A 21,210-nucleotide genomic window follows, 5' to 3' on the forward strand; every position below is an offset into this window, starting at 1 on the left:
ACCACTGCGAACAGAGCTGACCAAGAGCTGGCTGGAGCACTGGAATCTGGTTAGCTTTGTGGCTGTGCTGCTGTGGCTGATCTGCTTCCAGTACCCGACCTGATGCTGTGAGTGAGCTGCTTCCAGCATCGGACTGGCTCTTTCAGAATTAGCTGGGAGGGATAACTCTGCAAGTACAGCATCATCTACATGCTCTGCTGCATGTTCTGGATTTCTGTTTATTGCTACTGCTGCCCATACTAGCAATATGGCTACAGATTATTTCTGAAACAAAATGTGGAAGACTTTTTTTCTTTTTATTATTTTTCCCTCCCAGAGAAACTACCATAATGAATTTCTACTTTAAAAACTTATGATAATGCTTGTGTTATACCTGCTTTTTATTTTGAATTCTATTATTTGAAAACCCAATTATGAAATTAGGTTGTTTATTTTTTCTTCTGTTTTTACAAGTCCTGTGAAAGTACATAAAATATTGTAAGTCTGATAATGGGACACTGAAAATTTATTCTATTGACTGCAGTTAATTTTGTTAGTTTTATTTCTTTGTGTGTGTTTGTGTGTGTTATTTACATCCTGTTCACTGAATGCTTGGTGGAGTTTTGACCATGTCATTTGAAGATTTTTCCAGGTTTTTAGACTCAATGAAGGCTTTCCAATCTGCTGGGTGAGAAAAAAAGTTAATAAGCAACAGAATTAAAATTCTGTTCTTTTCTCAGTCCCTGGTTTGATTCAGCAATAGCCTCTAACAAAACCAGCTTCTTTTCCTTTCTATCTGTTTCTGAGGCCTCTGGCTGTTTTTTACAAGCCTGTAGAAAATGGTGCAAATACAGAGACTGAGCACCAGAGTGATCTGCTGGTTCTTTTCGCATTATCTGCAAGAGCTTTGTAGGATAACAGCTGTAGCCTCACAGTTTCAATGAGGAGAAAAGCAGTGCTTCAGTGTAAGGCACTCTTCTTTATTTGATCCAAACTCTGCACTCACCTGGGAAGGAGTTAACCATTTGTTAATTTACTGTGTAACTGATAGGACACACATGGCTGCATTTTTTTTCTCTGAAACCCAGTGAGAATCACTTACCAGTTCTGAAAAAGCTGAACTGATAAAACAGAAGAACGGCTGAGGAAGGAAGTTGTTCTAACATCGTAATATATATGAACATGCTGTAGAGAAGCTGTGACTTAGTGAGGTCATGCAGTGAGCGGTGGGAGCTGGACTTGGGGGTACTTCATCCATTGCCTGCCTGACCCGTTCTGTTGTCTAAAACACTGCCTCGTGGAGCATGTAGGTATATCTAATACAGCTCCTTTCAAGTTACTAAGGTGGCTCTCTGTTCTTTTTGACAGAAAACATAGTCTCTTGTGTCTGTTTATCTTAAATGTTTTAATGATGCCCAACTGTGATGATCGGCAGCCATACCTCTTGAGATTGACCTTAGCATTTAAGCACTGTACTTGCATTCTTGATTGTGTGTTACAGTCAGTTTCATTTTACTCTTAAACTTAAGACTCTCTGTTAAAAAGTATTTGAAGCGGAGAAGACATTTGTTTCCAGGTCCAATACTGATACCATCTCAAATATTAATTTGGGATGGTGTATGGTTCATGATGTCATCCCAGATATTAATTGGGATGCTGTATGGTTCTGTTCATTTTGACTCTGCAGTGGTTCTGCACAATGCAGTATGTTGTTTCAGGTAGGAAGTCACTGGATGAAAAGATCTAGCTTCTTCAGATCAAAAGTGGGTTGTGCGCATGTGTGTGGACATGCGCAACCCAATGTATTGCTGCTTGTTAAAAACATAAACACAGGCTGTAAAAGGAACTTATTTTTAGAATTGTGAAATAGAAACGTCTTGTTACTAACAAGTCACTTTTCATTTCTTTAAAGATGAGATATTACAGAAGAACAATAGTTTTAAAATAGAACAAACTTTTTTTTGAAAATTAATTTCACTGTTTGTTGTTCCTTCTTTGTTTTGACAGACATGCAATGGTTGTGGAATCAAGATGCTTCTAGAGATTTACTGCTTGCTGTTCATCCACCTAACTATATTGTACTGTGGAATGCAGACACAGGCACCAAACTTTGGAAGAAAAGTTATGCTGAAAATATTCTGTCTTTTTCATTTGACCCCTTTGATCCATCACACTTAGCTTGTAAGTTTGCATGTATAAAATAGTGTGACATGAATATGGGTGATCAGGAAAAGTGTTAAACTAAAATGTTAATATAGAGATTAAAGTAATGGATTGGAGAGAATAATGTCATTAATGCCAAGAAGAAGTCTCAAAACAAAGAGAGGGCAGTCTTTGGTCAATGTGGAATCTTCTAAAATAAGATGCCATTGTGTGAGGGGAGGGGAACAGTAGGCATGAGAAGTTAGAGATCTGAAAATAGATGTCTGAGACTTTGTAAAGAAGGTGGAAAGCACGTAGATAGGGAGCTGGAGGAAGCCAAGTATAGAGAGCCTTGCTAAACTGACATAAAAAGCTATAAAAGCTGAGGGAGAATCCTGTGAGAGGAGTAGACCAAGAGTAAATGGTATTTTCAACAGAAAGGATTTTTTTTAAAGGAATAGACTGTGAGTATCGGTTTCAAAAGCAATTCAAATGTCAAGGGGGATGTAGTGCAGATTTATTGACATTTTAGCAGAAAGAAGCTAAGAGAAATAGAGTCACCATTTTATTCTTTAATTTAACTTGATCACTCCTGATCTATAATGAGACAGTGCAGTTTTTTCAATCTACCATACCATTCAACGTAAAAAAAACACCTTTTTTTTTTTCTATAAACATGAAGTAAAATCTTAGCTACAGCTTTACAGTTTATCTGAATCTTTATGCTGCAACGTAAATAATGCGAGTTAATGAGCCATGCTGTGTATGAGAACAAAAAATGGTGATACAGACAATGTGGGCAACGCTGCCTTCTATTTGTATTCTGAAGCTTAAAGAAGGATAGCTGATGAGAGAGAGTAACTGTACTGAAGAAACAAGAGGTTTCTGCAGGTAACACCCACAGTATTTTTTTAGTATAGACTTAATTTTGAAAAATTTAGTTTAGTGGATATAATTAATTGTAATGGACCATCTGCAACTCTTTCAGTAGAAGGTGCTGGTTGTCTAGAATTACGAGTTTTCTACCTAATACAGTATTATTAAAGTTACTAGCATTTCTCCCCACCAAAATGTCATTAAAATGAAACACCATAATCAAATTGCAGATTGTATTTTGCTATAATAAAAATTGTTTTTCTTGGTACAGTGCTCACCAGTGAAGGAATAGTGTTCATCTCCGACTTCTCTCCTTCCAAAGCTCCTGTCAGCTCAGGGAAGAAAGTTTACATCTCTAGTCCCCATTCCAGTCCTTCTCACAACAAGCTGGCTGCTGCCACAGGGGCCAAAAAGGCCCTTGATAAAGTCAAAATCTTAATCAGTAATGAAAAACCAAGGTGGGTTGCCAATATTTCATCTCAGATAATGTTTTGTATACCTGTATATTTTATAGATACAATTAAATTAAAGTCTATAAGATAATTCGTTTTATAAAAGAAAATTCATTGAGGTAGGCGGATGGTTGGATGTCCTATATGAGGACATTATGTGAGGATGTAACATTGACGGTCATTCATTCAGTTCTGTTCATAGAAACAGCCATATCATCCCAGCATGTTTTACATAAGTTAATGACATAATGTTCTCCCTTCACTAACAGATTTTCGTGCAGGTGTAAATTCAGAAACATCTTAGGGGACAAAAAAAAAAGATGAAAGTGGGCTAATGTAATTCATTTTAATTGTAGGATGAGAAGGGATATAATAAGAGAATAAAAATTCTGTAAGTACTGATACCTGAGAAGAGTTGTCATTCTGATGTTGTACATGATACTGCAGTAGGAGGCATTTTTAAGTGAATAGTGTATAAATAAAATTAGAATTCATACATTTGTCTGTTTTCTGACTTTTTAAAACTAAAGTTGTTGCATTTTGCAATATTTTTTTTGTTAGAAATTGTCTAGACCACTTTCTTTTGTGTGGTGTAATTCTTTGTTTCCTTTTGTACTTTCTATTTGAGTAATAAAGTATTTCTCGAGTGTCTAGCGAATTCGAGAACAAACTAATGACACTGTATTATCAGTTAGCACTTGATACCCAAATTTAGTACAGATATGAAATTTATACTCTGTTTTAATACGGTGTTTAAATTGCAAACTGGGGAGCAGACTTGATGATACTTCCTCTGGTAATCATTTAAGAAATCGTGATTTTTTGTATGAAGCTAAGAGGCATGATCTTGGCATTTGGTGTTCTATAATGCCTGATGTGTGCTGCATCAGACAGAACACCTGATTTGCAAATACTGAGATAGTACCTATGCTGCTGCAGCCTTACATATGTTCTGTAATGACAGCAGATGAACAAAGATATTATTTTTCTCCATTCTCCTGATTGCATTTTAAGTTGTATATGAATATTGCCAAGGGTATGATGGTCTTCTCTTTTCTCCTTCCTTTTCCATCCAGAACACCTGAAAAGAGTAGAATGGGAAAAGGGGAAGAAACAATTGTAACAGCAATGGTTTGTCTGGTTTTATATTAGTTTAGGGAAACCTTGGAGAAAGAGGAGCAGGAGATTGTCAGGGAAGTGATTGCAGAGAAAAGGTGAATAATACTCCTGAAGCAAGGAACGAGATTCAAGAAGAGTGTAAGGAGGGTTTAGTGTGTGGTAGAATGAGGAGATTAAAACCAAACAAAACCACTCAAAGGGATGATACATTAAATCGGTTCAGAGACCTTCAACCTGAGCACAGTATGAGGATGGTTGTCTTCTATGTGACTTGAATACAGTTCACTGGATTGCATGTACCTAAAGGAACCTCTTTACGTTGCTGCCAATCTCCTGTTAACAATCAACCAAATGATGAACATTCCTACTCTTTGCTGCTTTCTTTGAGTTTGGAGACTAATATTCTGGATAGGCTAGTTCTGTTCATTTCAAAATGAAGTAATATGCATAATAATATAAAAATTGAAGTAAGTAGTATGTTTAAGGGTAATTTCCCATGAATACCAGTAAATGTTGTGACAGCTAGCACGGTTTGTAATTTAATTGCTTTGTATTTGAGATGTGCAAGAATTACACTTGTTCCATTTGAATTACATATTATTTTAAAAGTCACTCTATAATCTTATTTAGACAAAAGTCAACAGTCTGTGTGTCTTTTAAAGAAAAGTCAGTGATGCTTTGCACTGCCGTAACAATTAAATGGAAATCTACAGTTCCCTAGTGAGGAAAATAGGGAATACTTGAAAAATTGCAGCTGCAGGAAAAATTATACTGTTAAATTTATTTTGAACTTGAAGTATTTGTTTATCCTAAACTTGATTAAAGTTTATATCTGATGTTTTGCAGTGCTGAGTCTGTAACACTCAATGACTGTCTTCAGTTATCATATTTGCCTTCCAAAAGAAACTACATGCTGTTATTGTATCCCAGAGAAATTTTGATTCTTGACTTGGAAGTGAATCAGACAGTGGGTGTGATTGCAATTGAAAGAACAGGTGTGCCTTTCCTACAGGTAATGAAAATTTGATTGGTTTCTATCATTGTAATAGTTTATTAAGATCATGTGTAAGTTCATGACCCACTGATAGTTGTGTTTTGATTGATGGAAGGATGAAAAGAAGTTAGCTCACCAGGGGGAAAAATTTCCTCTGAACCAAGCATTAATTTAGTTTTCTGAACTCTGCAGCAAACCCAATTCATTTTGTGGTGTTACAAAAGTTACCAGTATTGAAACAGTGCTGTGGAAAAAGGATGTTTTGTTCTCTGGTGGTTAAGCTGCTTACACACAAGTTAATACTAGTTCGCTGAGCATCTGCTTTTGCTTAATCAGACAGCTAAGTCTAGTCTGAGGTCTTCTTGAAGCATCTGTATTCTCTTGGAATCATGAATTCTGATACCAAAAAAGAAAGTTGTTTTTTTTTTTAAAAAAAGTGATAGCTAAAAAGAATATATATCAGCCATATCAGCAAACAATTCAAACAAAAACTTTCAATGAATTTCTCAAATTAATTGACTTTTAGTCACAAGTACTGTAGCTAAAGAAATTCATTGAAGTGTTGCAAAAAATGGTGACATTTTTAGTGACTTGCTTATACATCAGAAATTATATGTTCATTTGCAAATGTACTTTGCAAAGAATAAGATTTTGAAAACCCAATATAATGTGGTATCTCTTTACCTAGGTAATTCCTTGTTTTCAGCGTGATGGGTTATTTTGCCTACATGAAAATGGTTGTATAACTTTAAGAGTTCGCAGAGCTAACTGCAGTATAACTGGAACTCCAAATGAAGAGCCAGGTAAGTTTTGTGTCAAAAATGTTCAGAAATGAACTTTGAGGTATTTTAATATTTTAACAACAATATTAACCATCACACCTCATACAGGATGGTGAATTACAGCCCTTATAGTAGTTTTTTTTCTTATACATTAAGTTTAAATTTATGCTGCATTTTCCCAAAATTGTTTTTGACTTCCCTGAAATTTAGTGCAAAGATATTAATATCCTGAAAACTCTTTTATCACTAAATAATACTTTAATTATGAAGTGTCTTCACAGTCACATGCACAAGAAAGTTTTAGATAAAAGATGCTTAGTTTGTTCTTTTTAAGAAAAAACATATTTTTCAGGCAGACACGAGGTTTTGGAAGTCATTTGGTCAGTAGGAAGAATTGATTTTAGAACTAAGACATGGGCTTAAACTTAGATGAAAATCTAAATTATTAAAACTTTGTCTCTTATAAAATGTTACTAAGAATGGCCTTTTAAATATAATGGAGGAGACTGGAAGAAAGAAGGGAAAACATAGTTCTGTAAATGTAAAGAAATTATTCTTTTGGTTACAGTTTGTTTGTTTTGGTTTTGGCAGTTTGGTGATTTCTAGTGAGCTACATTACTTGCTTCCAGGTTTACCAATAAACCAAATGAGTTTTGGATTGTGGAGAGCAGATGCACTTTCTGCCCAGATACGAAACAGTAATTTTTTAGCTTTTGCAAAATTCATGTGGAATAAGATATTTTAAAGACAAAGTTACATTTTGGATAACTTTTAAAAGCTGTGTTGTATACAGCAAGATCAACTATATATAGTTTTTGATTATTTTTCCTAATTGTTGCACAGGAAGCATGTGGATTTCAAGCAAAGAGCTCAGTCATTCTGCAAATCTACCTCTGTTGATTGTTCACATCGTATGTTTTCCATTCTAATTGTCTTTCTCCTGTGGGACATTGATGTTACAGATCAAGACCCAGTTCAGGAGCTGATTTATGATTTAAGAAGTCAGTGTGATGCAATCAGGGTCACAAAAACAGTTCGACCCTTCAGTATGGTGTGTTGCCCAGTGAATGAGAATTCTGCAGCTCTCATAGTCAGTGATGGCAGGGTAATGATCTGGGAGTTGAAGTCCAGTATTTCTGGCAGAAATGTGCGTAACAGGTAATGGCATTTATTTTTCTTATCAAAGCTTCAATCTGTTACATTTACAAGTGGCATGTAGTATTTAATTATATTCTAAAAGTGGTGTCCTTTTGTGCGTGGTAGTGTGACGTGCTATACACGTGTATGAATGAAAGGGAGAGGAACAAAATATATGATCCAAATAGATTAGTTCCCTTGCTTTGGGGAAGTGAAGGAACTGTATTTACTCTTCTTTCTTTAAAAAATAATTCCATACTAAGTGGTTGGAATAAGGAAACAAAAGATGGGAATGAATATTCACGTTATTTTGGGGGAATGTTTTCTTCTAATTTGGCTTTCTTCAGACTGTATAATTTTCCTCGGGAATGGAAAGACAGCAAATGAGTCTGTAAAGGACTACTTTTTTAGTAGGGGGAAGGTTTTCTCTAGATTTGTGTGAATTTGACACAAAGCAATATGAGGCTGCACAGTAGGTGGCTGGAATATAATATTTTTATATACAAAGCCTTTAGCATTTTAGATTTTGTGCAGTCTCTGAAAGTACTGTATGAAGTAATATAGTCCTTCGAATGTTCAGTGTATTATGGTCATTCTGCTGCAATAAACTTTTAATCTACTACTGAATAAAATAAATAACTTACTGCCTTAAAAGAAATACAGAATTCTCAGTAGGCTTTTACATGTCAGAAGTACCAGATTTTCAACATAGATCCTTTTGTTGCTCATGAGTGATTTAATGTTTTTATTTTTGATGTTCCCAAAAATACTGTTGGATGGATTTTTTGTGGTGCGTATCCAAGAGAGCCGTTTAGGATCTGTATGTTGCTGGGTTTTACTTCTTGGATTGTTAAGCTCATTGCTAAAACATTGATTTTTGTCATGATTGTATAACCAGGAAAAATGTAATAATAAGAACCACTGAGCCTAGAGGATTCTGGATATGGTTGGATTTTACTGAAAAGTAAAGCATATTTCTAGTTGGCACAGAGTCCTTAATGGATTTTGAAGGAGTCTTCCTCCATTAGCTCTTGATCCTACTGGATTTGATGGTCTTAATTAAAATTTGAACTCAAAGTCTGCTAAAGTGAGATTTTAAAGAAAAAGGCTTTGTACATGCCTTAAGTTGCATTTTTGTGTACAGCTGGATGCAGTCAGAATCTGTTCTTAAATGACAAAATATTTATGATTGTTCCTTAGCTGTATTCATTAACATAGCTGTACATATTAATACAAAATAGATTTAAAAGCTTCCATTCAAAGTTTAGGTATGCTTTAGAGCAAGGGATACATCTGTCTGTTTTTCTGTTATTTACAAATACCACTGTAAGGAAGATGAAAGTTATTTTAAATTTTGTTCATTTTTGTGTGCATTATCTCCTGGTACAGTTGTTCATGGAAGTTGATGGTGGGAATAACCTTCTCAAAATATTCTGCAAGTAATAAGTGATAGGAATACTGAAAGAACAACCTGGGGAAAAAAACCAAAATCGAGGACCTAAGTCAACAGATGATCCAGTTTGTATTAGGAACTTGTTTTCTTTTCTTTTACAGCAGTTCAAGTGCATCACCTTTGTATTCCCCAGTCTCGTTCTGTGGAATTCCTGTAGGAGCATTCCAAAATAAACTTCCAGACCTCTCATTAGACAACATGATTGGTAAGAATTTCTTTTGCTCATATTACTAATACTCATTTCTAGGATTTTTGGATCATTGTACATCTTTGTTTACTTAAGAACTACATATGTGAGAATTATTTTCTATGCATTTAAGTTGTAATTCTGAAAGAAAACTTCCTTAGCAAACAGGAATTCTTACCAAATTAATCTTTTTGAGGATATTATGTTGAGGACCAATGTTCAAAGTTCATTTTCTGTGAGGAAAAAAAAGTAATTTAAAATGGAATTTGAGCAAAACTCTCTCACTTTTTAAAAATTAATCTTAAACAGATGAAGACAGTCCATCCTTGTGAAATCTAGATGGCAACCAACACTTCAGTATCGAGAAATGTTCCATAAACATGGTTACCTTTATGTTTCAAAACTAATTTTTATTGGAAAAGTGACTAATGCTGCTCAGAGATACAAAGGTGCAGATTTGCATTTGGTTTGGTAAAAGTTGTCTATATTGTTTAGTGCAGGCAGCTTACCACTCTGGGAGGTTCCTTTGCCCTTTATTTCATGTATTTAAATATGTTATTTAGGGCATGATTTTTCTCTTATCTGCATTTCCTGTAGTCATTGACATCATAGCTATTGTTGTTTTGTACTTTACATCACTTGGACTGGTACAGCTGACTGCAGAAGGTGTACAGCAGTGGAATTATATTTTCTTTGTGCCCATCTTTATTGTTGTATCTGAGCAAATTCACTGTATTTCTAGCAGTGGGCTGCACTGTTTTTACTATTTGGCATTATACCTCTATAAGTCTTTGATTTGGTCTAATCATTTTAAAATATTTTTAACTAACTTTAAAAAAAAAAAGAGGAAAAAAAATAGAAACTACCCTTGAATTCTGGAAGATGATTGAAATGGTTGTATGTACTTTTTTTTTTACCCTCTTCCTTCCCCACCCTTTTTTTTTCTTCCCTTATTAGTGTTAGGAAAGAAAGTTGTATTGGAGAAATTAGTTGAAGTGCAGTCTTCCAAAATGTTTTATGATACAGAGTTCAACAGGAAGGAATGCCTCTTTAAATAAGCATTGCTAATGTATATGTTAGGTTACGTGTAATTTTTATTTTATAAACTCCTGCGTTTGATAACTTTCTGTAACGTCTCAGATTAAAATTCAATACTAACGAGAACTTTCATTTTTAAGCAGGGCAAGGCACAATTGCTGGAGAAGAACAGTTAAAAAGTTCTTTTCTGCAAGAAGTACACCTCAAATTTCTGCTGACTGGACTTCTTTCAGGACTTCCTTTGCCTCCATTTGCTATCCGCATGTGCCCACCTCTTACAACAAAAAACTTTAAACAGTATGAGCCAATCCTTGCTGTTGGTAAGTATCTTGAATAGTTTATTAGTTGCTGTGAAAATATTAAATTCTAGATTAAATACAAATATAGTTACTAATACAGAAAAAAATTCTTTTTTTTTGATCCTTTGTAACTCATCTCAAATAGTGACCCTTATATTAGTTTCCATACATGATAGTCTTTGGATTCTTTTTTTACTACCTTGAGCTGCTACTTGAAAAATTGCAATATAGTAGCAAGTTTGTATTTATCCTTTCATTTACTATAATATTGGTCCGTTGATATGCTCAGTGTTTTACATGCTGCTCTCACTTCCTTCTGAATATCACTAAATACGGACTCCTGCAGCACTACGTCCCTAGAATAACTAAATTAACTTAACAGAGATTGTGCTTTTGTTATGATGCGAGTACCTAAAAATATGCTTAAAGCACGTTATTTTTCCTGAATGAATCTATTCTGTCTTATTACAAATGTAATTAACTCATCTAGATATTACAGTAGTTGCCAGTGAGCACCTGATTTATTAGCTCTGAGTTCTTCCTATTTAAATCTGATTTTTCTGGTACACTCTTTCAGACCACATCAGGGATTTCACAATGTATCCATGCAGGCTGCTGTCTTTCTCTGTGGTCAGCGGATTGGAACAGTAGACACATAGATGCTGTAGTTTAAAGATTGTAATAGGTTGTAAAATTAGACCTCCAGATTTTGGTTGTTCAAACATGATCTTGGTATATCCTAAGATAGCAGTTGATTCTCGGCTGCCCTGTCAAGGCTGTGCCTGTTGCAAGTCAGATGTGGGAGTTTTTTGTTATTCCTAAGGTTGCCTGTGGTATAGAGCCTTAGGTTTTTGGACAGGGTGGGGGGGATCACAAAGGTGAATGTTACACAGGAGCTTACAAAGAGGATCTCACTCCAGTAGTGAAATTGCTGTAACCACATACGTGTGTGTGCAGTTCTCGTAATACTTCTATTATTACTGAGCTAAAAGTACCATTAATAGTAGTGCTCCGAAATGTAGGCAAGCTATTGTTACATGATGTGATGCTACTAAAATGTAACTTTCGATTTTTATATAAGCTGTAGCTGTTAAAACAGGTGAAATATAAAGATTAGGAAACTTAACAGGTAGGCAGCAAGGTCTGCAGCATTCTAGACTTAAGGTACCTGAAAGGCTCGTTAGGTATCCATTGTTGTATTTAATGAAGTTGATATGAGTATAAAGAAAAAAGAGAAGGAAAAGTAAGTCTTCTCAGTGTCTAATAGAAAATTGTAACTTTCAGTGTTTCGGAAGGTATTTGCTCTAATTGAAGCTAATAGCTACTAAGTTATTGATTTGTAATTTGAAGAGGTCATTATTTCAGGGATGAGAAAGCAGAATTGCTTTAATGATTTGGTAAAATCTAGCCATGATTCTCCCCTGGGATTATTGGTGGATAACAGTTAATACTCTTTCGTGGGGCATTTACTCATCTTGAGTAATCAAAACAAAAAGAAACATGCATTTCTCCTGCAACTGGGTATGTTTTGAAAATGCAAGAAGAATGAACAGATTTTCTGCAGGCTTTACAAGTAGGTTCAGGAAAATGTCTTGATCCAAATAGATTTCGCTGGCTGCAGAGAATCTTGGAGGGGTTAATATTTACGGTTTAAGCACTAGAAATCAAAATACCTTTTCTAAAATTGTAAAATATAAGTTACAGGTGTTTAAAAAAAAAAAGAAAAAAGAGAGAAATAGTTGTAAATCCTGCATTTTCACTAAAGTATGGAAGAGAAGAATAAAACAAGTCTATATATATATTTTTTTTTTTTTTAAAATCACTCTTTATAGGTACAAGTAATGGCTCTGTCCTGGTGTTTCACCTTACAAGTGGACTCTTACACAAAGAGTTAAGCATCCATTCCTGTGAAGTCAAGTAAGGTTTTAATTTTAATTCCTACTATAATCCTTCTGGGAAACAAACATTAAAACATCTAACTAATGTTGTACCAGCAATGTCGATGTCTTGTTTCGTTGTTAATGACGCTCAAGAAAATTGCCTGTTGAGCAGTCTGTCTTAACGGTGTCTTTGCTATGTATAAGCAGTAACACACTGTCTAAATTAGAGTGAAAATTACATTGAACTAAATATTTGAATTTTATCTCTGCCTGCTGATCTAGGATGCATATCAACTACTTCCAGTTTCTTTAGTGCATTGGAGTACAAAGAAGTCTTTTTAGGATAAGAAACTTTATTACGGTGTCTTATTTGTATAACTGTTGCGACTCACAGATTGTGTCCTTTGAAATAATTCTGTTTTGTACACTGAGGTTTATTTACTTTGCCACCTTGGGGCTGAAATTGCTATTGAGACAGTTCTAGTCCTAACTGAAGTAAAAATAATTTTATCGTTAAAAGATTTCAAAGACCGAATACAGGACTCGGTATTTATCCATCCTAAGTAAGGAACAGAGTAAGTTTTAAAGCTGTTGTACCGTGTGTACGCAGTGGCATAACTTTTTGGATGACTAATGGCAAAGACATTCAAGATGGTGCTTGCTGGATACATATTTCTTGACAGATTTAAGCATGGAAAATAAAATATTTATTTTTAGTAGTAATATTAGTCAAAATTTGTACCAGAGTTGTGGCATGAAGCTTTCATCAGGGTAAGGTGTTCATTTTACTGTTCATTCTCCAAAAGATAAAAGTGTAGATGTCTGAGAACAGATAACTCTAAGAGTTCATTATGTAAACCTGCTTTGAATCTACCACCAAAATCACGTAAGTATATTTACGTTTGTGGTGTGATTAGTAGACACTGTAAGAATACAATTTCCCTTTCTGTTCTAAACCATTTGACTTGTTTCATACCATTAACCAATAAAATTGTTTTCATTTTATGTTCTGTTATGCAGCACAAGAGGATACTGCTTTTTCTCATTAAGGTGGTTATAGAATTCAAAATTAAAACCACTACTAACATTTCACAGATTAAAGAATCAAAAACAAAAAGAAGATGGGGAGACAGGAGGAAATACGCTTTTGAAAAATATTTCTTTATCTTTTGTTTAGGCTTTGTGTATTATTGGAAGTATTAGTTTGGGCTTTTCACTTTGCAGAGGTTTTGCAACTTTTGAATACATTGTCTAGGAACTGTCCTTGCACAAATGGTATTTTTAGAACAAAATTTAAATGATTGTGAATTTTGTTTAGTCATAAGCTGTTACCTCGGTAGGTCTTAAGTATTTGTTTTAATTGCCTCAGTCCTGCTTTTAATGGTCTGAGTGACTTTCTGCATAATTTTTACAAGTTCAAGGGAGTGCTTTAAGCAATGTAGAATAAAGCACAGTATTTTTTTAAATTAATATTCATGGAGTGCAACAGTTTTTCTTTCTATGGGAATTCTTTCTTTACTTCTAAAACACAAACAGATTGGGTAATGCTTCTATTTCAGTTTTAACTGAAAATACACCTTCAGGGAACACCATTATTTTAGTATGTAATTAAGAATACCCCGAAATTGTAACTCAAGGCTAGCAGAGTTTTCAGTGCCTTGTAAGTTTAAGAAGAGAATATAATAAAAATAAGGTCTTTGGAATGGCAGCTGTCCTTTACGTATCAACTGTACGAAAATAATGGCCACTGAGTCGTCTAATTGCTAGCAATTTACTTTTTTTTTTGAGATTAAAGTGTTCTTTTTTAGAAGCTACATATATAGTCACTTGCTTTTTTTTTTCACTATTTTTAAACTTTGCAGTTCTTTATTGTGATTAGGAGTAGGGCAAATTGTTTTTCTGTCCTCCATTTAAGATAGTTCATACTTGTGTAACCTTGAATATTCATTTTGTCTGTTGTTATTACTTAGCTATTTCACTATTTGTTTAGAACTATGTGAGTAAATACTTTTCTGTTGAGTTTAATTAGATTTTTATTGGGAGAGCGAGGCAAGAAGCAGCAGAAATGCTTCAGAGCACACAGATAGGAAAAGTCAATCAGGCTACTGCTAGGAGCATAAGTGAGGGGAAGAAACAGGGAGACTAGAATGTGTGCTGGCTGAAAGCAGCTGTGAGCAGGTCAGTCTTTCTTCCTTCAGGATACAGAGAAGTGCAATTAATTCTTACTACTAAGAGGAATTAGAAGAACCATGAAGTCTGATACTTGTTCTGTCTTTTAATTGGAGCAATCTAAGCTATTGTGGTAAGACAAGAAATAATAATAGATCTTCAATGAAGAGGAGAATGTATTTGAGACATGTAAATAAAATGCCTGCAATGTATCTTCTAGTTCAGTGAAAGTGGTGCATTTGCAATGCCTCTCAGTGCTGCTTTTGCTTATTCTGATAGATAGATAACTGTGACTACAGCAGTGCTTCTCATTCGTTTTCACTGAAGCTCAGCAAGTTCAAGGTTGCAACAGCTTTAATTTTTAAAACTCAAGTCTCACTGACTGTAACACGAATATGTGTGGCCTGCAGGCAAAACTTGAAAATTACTGCATTACATCCGAGTTTTAGCAGTTGAATTTAAGCTGACTCCCCTTTGGGAGACTGCTTTGCAAACATTCATCACCACCTTAACAAAACTTTCCTCACATAGAGAAAGACGAATGAAAAATGCCTACCACTTCTGTCACACCGGTGTTGGTATGCTAGATTTATTTCTGTGCATTAGCAAATATGCATTGCGTGACAAGCGTAAGCAGTGTTGCAATGAAATCCTGTGAATTTGGCACTGAATTCTGAAGTCTTCATTACAGGACGTACAATTATCTCAGATGTACCATGTTCAGCACTTAATTGTAAGTTCTTTTTCTTCACCTTCCTCTTCTTAAAAAGAAAAACTTGTTCCATTGCTGACGTTCACTTTTGGACATGTAGACCATAGAAATACTTTTGAAGTTCAAGGAAAATTCTTTTTAAATAATAAAATTTGAGGGTGAGAGTATTTTCTGATAATATGGTTGAGATTTTAATAGTTTTCTTTAAGATATTATTTCCAGTTTTACCTTTCTCTTTTTCTTGTTATTCTTATGATTAATTTGAGAAGCAGCTGCCTTGTCATAGAGTCACAACAATCCATTCCCAACTAGAAGAGTCATTTATGTTTTTATCCGCTTCAATGCACTCTATAATTTGTTTGCATTGGAAACACTAATCAAAACAACTGAATCTTACCCCTGAAGTAACTGAGATGAGTTGAATGTATAGAATCCCTGAATTTCATATTTTAAAAGAATGGATCCAGTCTGAGAAATGGTTTACAGCTGAATGTAACCCTTAATAAAACACATCTTTGTCTAATAGAATTAGGAAATTTTGTAAACGGAGATGTTTCAATAGGGAAGACGTTACTTGTTTCCTTCATGAAAACTCGAACCACTGTCTTCAGATCCTCAATTTACATGTATGACAATAAAAAAAAATTACATTGTTTCAGGTGCAAGCATTTAGCTAAGCTAAGGTTTCCGTTTGGTTATAAGTGTCTTGGGTTTCTGTAGATTTTTATTGGTATTGACAGATGGCCAGCCAGCAGCGAAGAAAAAGGACTTGTCCTGTTAAATCTGAGCTGATGAAAGAAGTATAGAAAATGCCTCAGGTCTTTGAATGAGAACGGTGAATAATGGCTGGCAATAACTGCATTACGAGTAGTCTGTGCTTTTTCCAAAAAAATAGTAGAATAATAGATAAAAATTAGAAAGATGTCAGAATTCATATTTCTTCCATTTCAGAAAGCTCCCTGTATTTACGACTCTTTGGAGACTTGCAGTGTCACACATTATTGCAATTGTAGATTTCTAGTCAGTCATTCCTATAATGTTTCAATTAATAATTGAATACTTCTCATTTTGATTGAAATTATTGGTTGAACTTTCATAGGTCCTGGTGGTAAAAGGACTGGGTCCTAAATTTTTAACTTTACTTGAGGACTTAGGAATAAAGCTTCCCATTTTTTTAAAGCTTAAACAAAACAAAAAAAAAATAGAAAAATATGGCTCTAACCTGTATGTGGAAAATATTATGGGAGTGCTTTTTGCTTTTGCTCATCTACATTGCATTTAAGGAACTTCTACTTAGAACAGTGTGAGTTGGATTTACTGACAGTAAATCATAAATACTGTTATTTATCTTTCTCGTATTTCACATATATTCTTGCAAAACAGACCATGATTTTACAACAGATGTAGCAGAAGACTTAGTTGTCCTGAAAGTAGTTCTTAAGTAATCTGCGTTTGAAGGATTTGAGGAAAACCTAAATCCTTTTAACTGTGTTAAAATGAACCTGGGCATATGTATGTATTAGAACAGTCCCCATTTTCTTTTAGATTAGTTCCTTGATTTATTTCACAGATAAAGCACTCAGCAATTTATGCTGGCCCAAAGCATGTGGGGACGGAGAGGACTCTCGTTTTGGAACAGTACCACCTAGTGCTGCTTTCTATCCTTCTGTGGCCAGTGGTATATGTCAAGAATTTGCTTAGAATCTATATGTGCTGACTATATGTTATATACAGTGGAACTTTACACCCTTGCAAGACTTCAAGGTAATTTGGTTTGTGGCTGCCTTGACATGTTCTGAAAGAACAAAAAATAAATATCAGGTTTTCAGTTCATGATAGCCTTTGAAATCTCTTTAGGGTCTGTTTTATTTTATCATCTTTGTTTCTTCTCTCTCTGGACTGAAAAAATCACGTCTTCTCACCCTGCTATCTGTATGAATAGTTTTCTCTTTCTATATGCTGGCAAATTTGAGTTACATGATAGTTCTTCCCATGTGGTAAATCACTGATTTAATGAGAGCAGTGCTTTTGTCCACTCTGGTGCTGAGTATCTGTGAGGGATTTTCGCAAAAGTTGCCAGTGTTTCTAACTGAAATTTTTGTTATAACCAAACAAGAACCAATGTAGTCTGAAAAGAAAGCTGTTCTTTAATTTTATTTGGTAACTTTATATTTACATCATAGTTGTAAATGCGTAGCTTCTTTTTATGCTTAAATATAGTGTTTCCAGAAGAAGTAGAAAATTACTTCTGTGCTGTTTTCAAATGAAGAATATGCATGAAAAAAAATTATTGTACTTCAGTCCAAGCTATTTTCTAGCCATTGGAATCTGTTGGCTAATATGCTCCATATACTCTCTTCTGATGACAGGGGAATCGAGTGGATAAGCCTGACTGGGTTTATTTCCTTTGCCACCTCAACACCTAACAATCTGGGGCTAGTAAGGAATGAGCTGCAGCTGGTGGACCTACCAACAGGTTAGTATTTCCTGAGAAATCTGTACAAGAGGCTGACAGATTTGCTGAGGAGTGACAAACAGAAGTTCTTACTACTTTTTTTCTTTCTTCTGTTGTCATGACAAAATAAAATATTAGAGGCATTTTAGCTGGTTCTGCTCATATGTCCTTGTGAAACCACATAATTTTTTCCATCTGGTGCTCTGCAGACAGACTTGAAACAATACCTTTGTAGAGATGTCTGTGGCTTGGACTTATTGGAAGAGTGAGTATGTGTCAGCAGGAGGTTTAGGAGCATTCACACAGTATGGGTATTGGTGTGTCTTGTTCACAAAATGCATGTATTTCCAAATGTGTTTTATCACAGTCTGCACTCATTGTTTCATGTGCACCTGAAATAATGTTGAACCAATTATTGTGGTTTGTATCAGCAACAGATAATTTTTTAAGGTAGGCCAGACCCGTGGCCAGAATTTGAGTGTGTGTATGAATGTAAAATGGATATTTTAATAATGAAATTGGATACTTTTGTAAAGAATTGGAAGGGTTAAAAAATAAAAACTTTTTGAAAGATACAGTTGATAGCAAAACTAACAGTCAGATTATGTGTGTTTCAACTACTCTGGCCTATAATGGATGACAAATATATTTGTGATTGAGTTCAATATTTGCACGATAGTAGGAGGTATAATTTGGAGGATTAGACAGCCCAAAATAGGAAGCACTTCAATAATTTTAAATTCTTTTTGAATGGGAAAACCTGGAGCCATTTAATTTCTAATTGAAGAGCCTGAATCTTGTAACACATGGCTAATTCTGAATTGCTTTATGTAGCATAAAGTGTCGGGGTTTTTTTAAGCTTATAGAAAAGACTCAATTTTTGTATTTACAGGGTGCTGCACAAAGAGGATATTCTTTTAACATATTAATATTGTAATTTTTTTCCTCATAATGTCTTTTGTTCATTTGTTTAAAATCAAAACAGAAAAGATAGGTACTTTAGAAAATTCATTTCCTGTAAAATAGGATTTTGTTTTTTCATTCAGCTTGTAAATCAGTATAAATATAAGTGATAAAAGCTCAATATTTCTGCAGCAACCAAGTTCCAAGTAAATATGAATATCTGACACCTTGGCATATGTTTTACTTAAAAAATGTTACTTTTCCTCTTCTAAAATTTACAAGAAAGGCACAGCTACTTAACTGTTTAATCATTGGGTCCTCCATCACTAATTAGCCCAACTTTCTATTTTAGCTCTAGGAAAGCTGTGCTGATTTGTATTTACTTCATGAACACTTTGACAAAATTCTCATTACATTTCTGAACAACAATAAGGAAGAACATTCCTGTGATGTTTGATCATTAATGAAGAAGATAGAGCTGGAAGGTTTCCTGTAGCCTGACCTCTGACATGAGAGCTCTAACTAGCATTGTTGATAACTAGATTTATTCACATAATTGGCGTAAGATAAGTAATTTAGCTAAAGTTTGAAGACTTGAATTTTCCTTGAAAGCTAAGGAGAATGAAACTTGCATAGGAGATTCTGTGATACCCTGGTCCTCGTATATCATTATTTATTTTAGCGCTCTCTACAACTACCTGAAAGGAGGTTGTAGTGAGGTGGGGGTTGGCCTCTTCTCCTAGGCAGCTAGCAACAGGACTAGAGGGCATAGCCTCAAGCGGTGCCAGGGGAGGTTCAGGTTAGACATTAGGAAAAATTTCTTCACAGAAAGGGTTATTAGGCATTGGAATGGGCTACCCAGGGAGGTGGTGGAGTCACCATCCCTGGAGGTGCTTAAGAAAAGGCTAGATGTGGCACTTAGTGCCGTGGTCTAGTTGACACAATGGTGTTAGGTCAAAGGTTGGACTCGATGATCCCAGAGGTCTCTTCCAACCTGATTGATTCTGTGATTCTGTGTGATGTGTATAACACCTTTAACTCTGTAACACTTTGTATAGGTGGGTGAAAATTTTGTTGGGGGTAAGATAATATTATAAGTTCTTAGGGTTTATTCTTTTAGCTGGAAAGAAAGAGGGAATGGTTTTGCTAAGTGTAGAATGAGTTAATACTTCACCATGGAAATACTTTCCAACTCAGTTTATGGCAGAGTTAATTTCTCTTATGAAACTTGAAATCTACTAATGAATTTTTCTCTTTGGGGAACTGAGAGTGTATCTCATTGGTTTTGAGTGGAAAATAATAACGCTTTGAACTCTCTCTCTGTTTATGTGATGCTGATGATGCATCAGTTTCAGTAGTTGTGCTTTGGAAGTGAGTCAGGTATTATATTAGAGTTTGTATTATATTTGGTCCTTTGTAACACAGTAAAACTTCGACAATGACAAGAGTAATGTAAGGTACAGCAAGTTACTTGGAGATGTGCTAGTTTAGTTTGTAAACTATTTCTTTTCACAAACAGAATAGTTTATAAACTATTTCTGTATTTATATTTAGTTTAGTAACTATTTCTATTTTCCCCCCATGTTGTTTTTGTGTTGCAGGCAGGAGCATCGCATTTCGTGGGGAGCGAGGCAACGATGAGCCAGCTATTGAAATGATAAAGGTGTCTCATTTGAAGTAAGTAGATTAGCCTTGTGAAGATTATAAATTTTACTGTACTGCATGAAGATCCTCATGACTTAATAGAAGTAATAGAAATTCCAGGAAAAAACACTCCAGAGAGTATAGAAAAATGTGCAACAGCATCAAGAGAAAAATACTTATGTATATCAGTTCAAAGTGCAAAAGCGGTGAATGTTTCTGTGATTGACTTTGTCACTTCAGGGTCCAATCACATTGTAAGATCAGTCGTTAATATTTTAGTTCTTTTAAGAATTGTGTTCACTGAATGGACATTTTGATAATATTAGGGAGAATAAAAGTGCTGAACAATTTTTGTCAACTTTCATGGTTATGAGTTAATTCCCTTTTCTATAATTTAAGCCTTACTTAAAACCAGAAAGTTGGCATTAAAGGTGCGATGATCTTTCATGTTTATTAATTTTTCTAAGTATGTGTTTCACACCTTTATAAATAATTGTCTATTGGAAAACTAGATGTGAGATATAGTTGTTTGAGAAGTCAGCTGATAAATGGCCACATTGTTTACTGTCAAATCCTGCTTATTTTGAGATCAGGCCTGTGGCAGGAGGCCCTGGTCTTTATAGTATCAAAAATAACAGTAGTACTATGTGAGATTACTTTACTTTCCTGTGTAAATGAAATTAAAGTAGTGCTGAATTTAATAAGGCATTGTCTCTAAATTTTAAACATTTTTTTCTTTACAGTGAAGGAAAAGAATTAATGTTCTCTAGCTTGCATAGGAATCTTTTCAGAAGTATGTATGTGTTCCAGAGAATTTGGAAGAGTTCAACCATATAATGGTCTTATTAATACATTAAAAATTAAGAACAGCCGTGGGCTTAGATGAAGAGACTAGAATGTTAAGTGAGAACAAGAAAGGATAGTTCATTTGAATAGATATTAATGCAGCTGAGAAGAGTACATATAGCTGCAGAGCCTTTCTGTATTTT

At 34.7% G+C, this 21,210-nt stretch overlaps 1 protein-coding gene across 5 annotated transcripts in view; it reads left to right on the top strand.

The window, feature by feature from the left end:
• WDR11 (WD repeat domain 11) overlaps positions 1 to 21,210 on the top strand; it is a 49,583-nt gene that overhangs the window by 6,903 nt on the left and 21,470 nt on the right. For 2 of the 5 annotated variants that reach the window (XM_068399632.1, XM_068399637.1), the window contains exons 4-13: positions 1,987 to 2,160; positions 3,269 to 3,455; positions 5,415 to 5,580; positions 6,251 to 6,365; positions 7,307 to 7,502; positions 9,036 to 9,139; positions 10,300 to 10,479; positions 12,291 to 12,375; positions 17,589 to 17,695; positions 20,179 to 20,254. In XM_068399632.1, coding sequence (XP_068255733.1) covers positions 1,987 to 2,160; positions 3,269 to 3,455; positions 5,415 to 5,580; positions 6,251 to 6,365; positions 7,307 to 7,502; positions 9,036 to 9,139; positions 10,300 to 10,479; positions 12,291 to 12,375; positions 17,589 to 17,695; positions 20,179 to 20,254 — 1,390 coding nt within the window. The remainder of the gene's footprint in view (positions 1 to 1,986; positions 2,161 to 3,268; positions 3,456 to 5,414; positions 5,581 to 6,250; positions 6,366 to 7,306; positions 7,503 to 9,035; positions 9,140 to 10,299; positions 10,480 to 12,290; positions 12,376 to 17,588; positions 17,696 to 20,178; positions 20,255 to 21,210) is intronic. The other 3 variants (XM_068399633.1, XM_068399635.1, XM_068399636.1) reach the window with 3 other exon arrangements.

Source organism: Nyctibius grandis, chromosome 4 (assembly GCF_013368605.1).
Source record: "Nyctibius grandis isolate bNycGra1 chromosome 4, bNycGra1.pri, whole genome shotgun sequence".
In the NCBI taxonomy this organism is placed as follows: domain Eukaryota; kingdom Metazoa; phylum Chordata; class Aves; order Nyctibiiformes; family Nyctibiidae; genus Nyctibius; species Nyctibius grandis.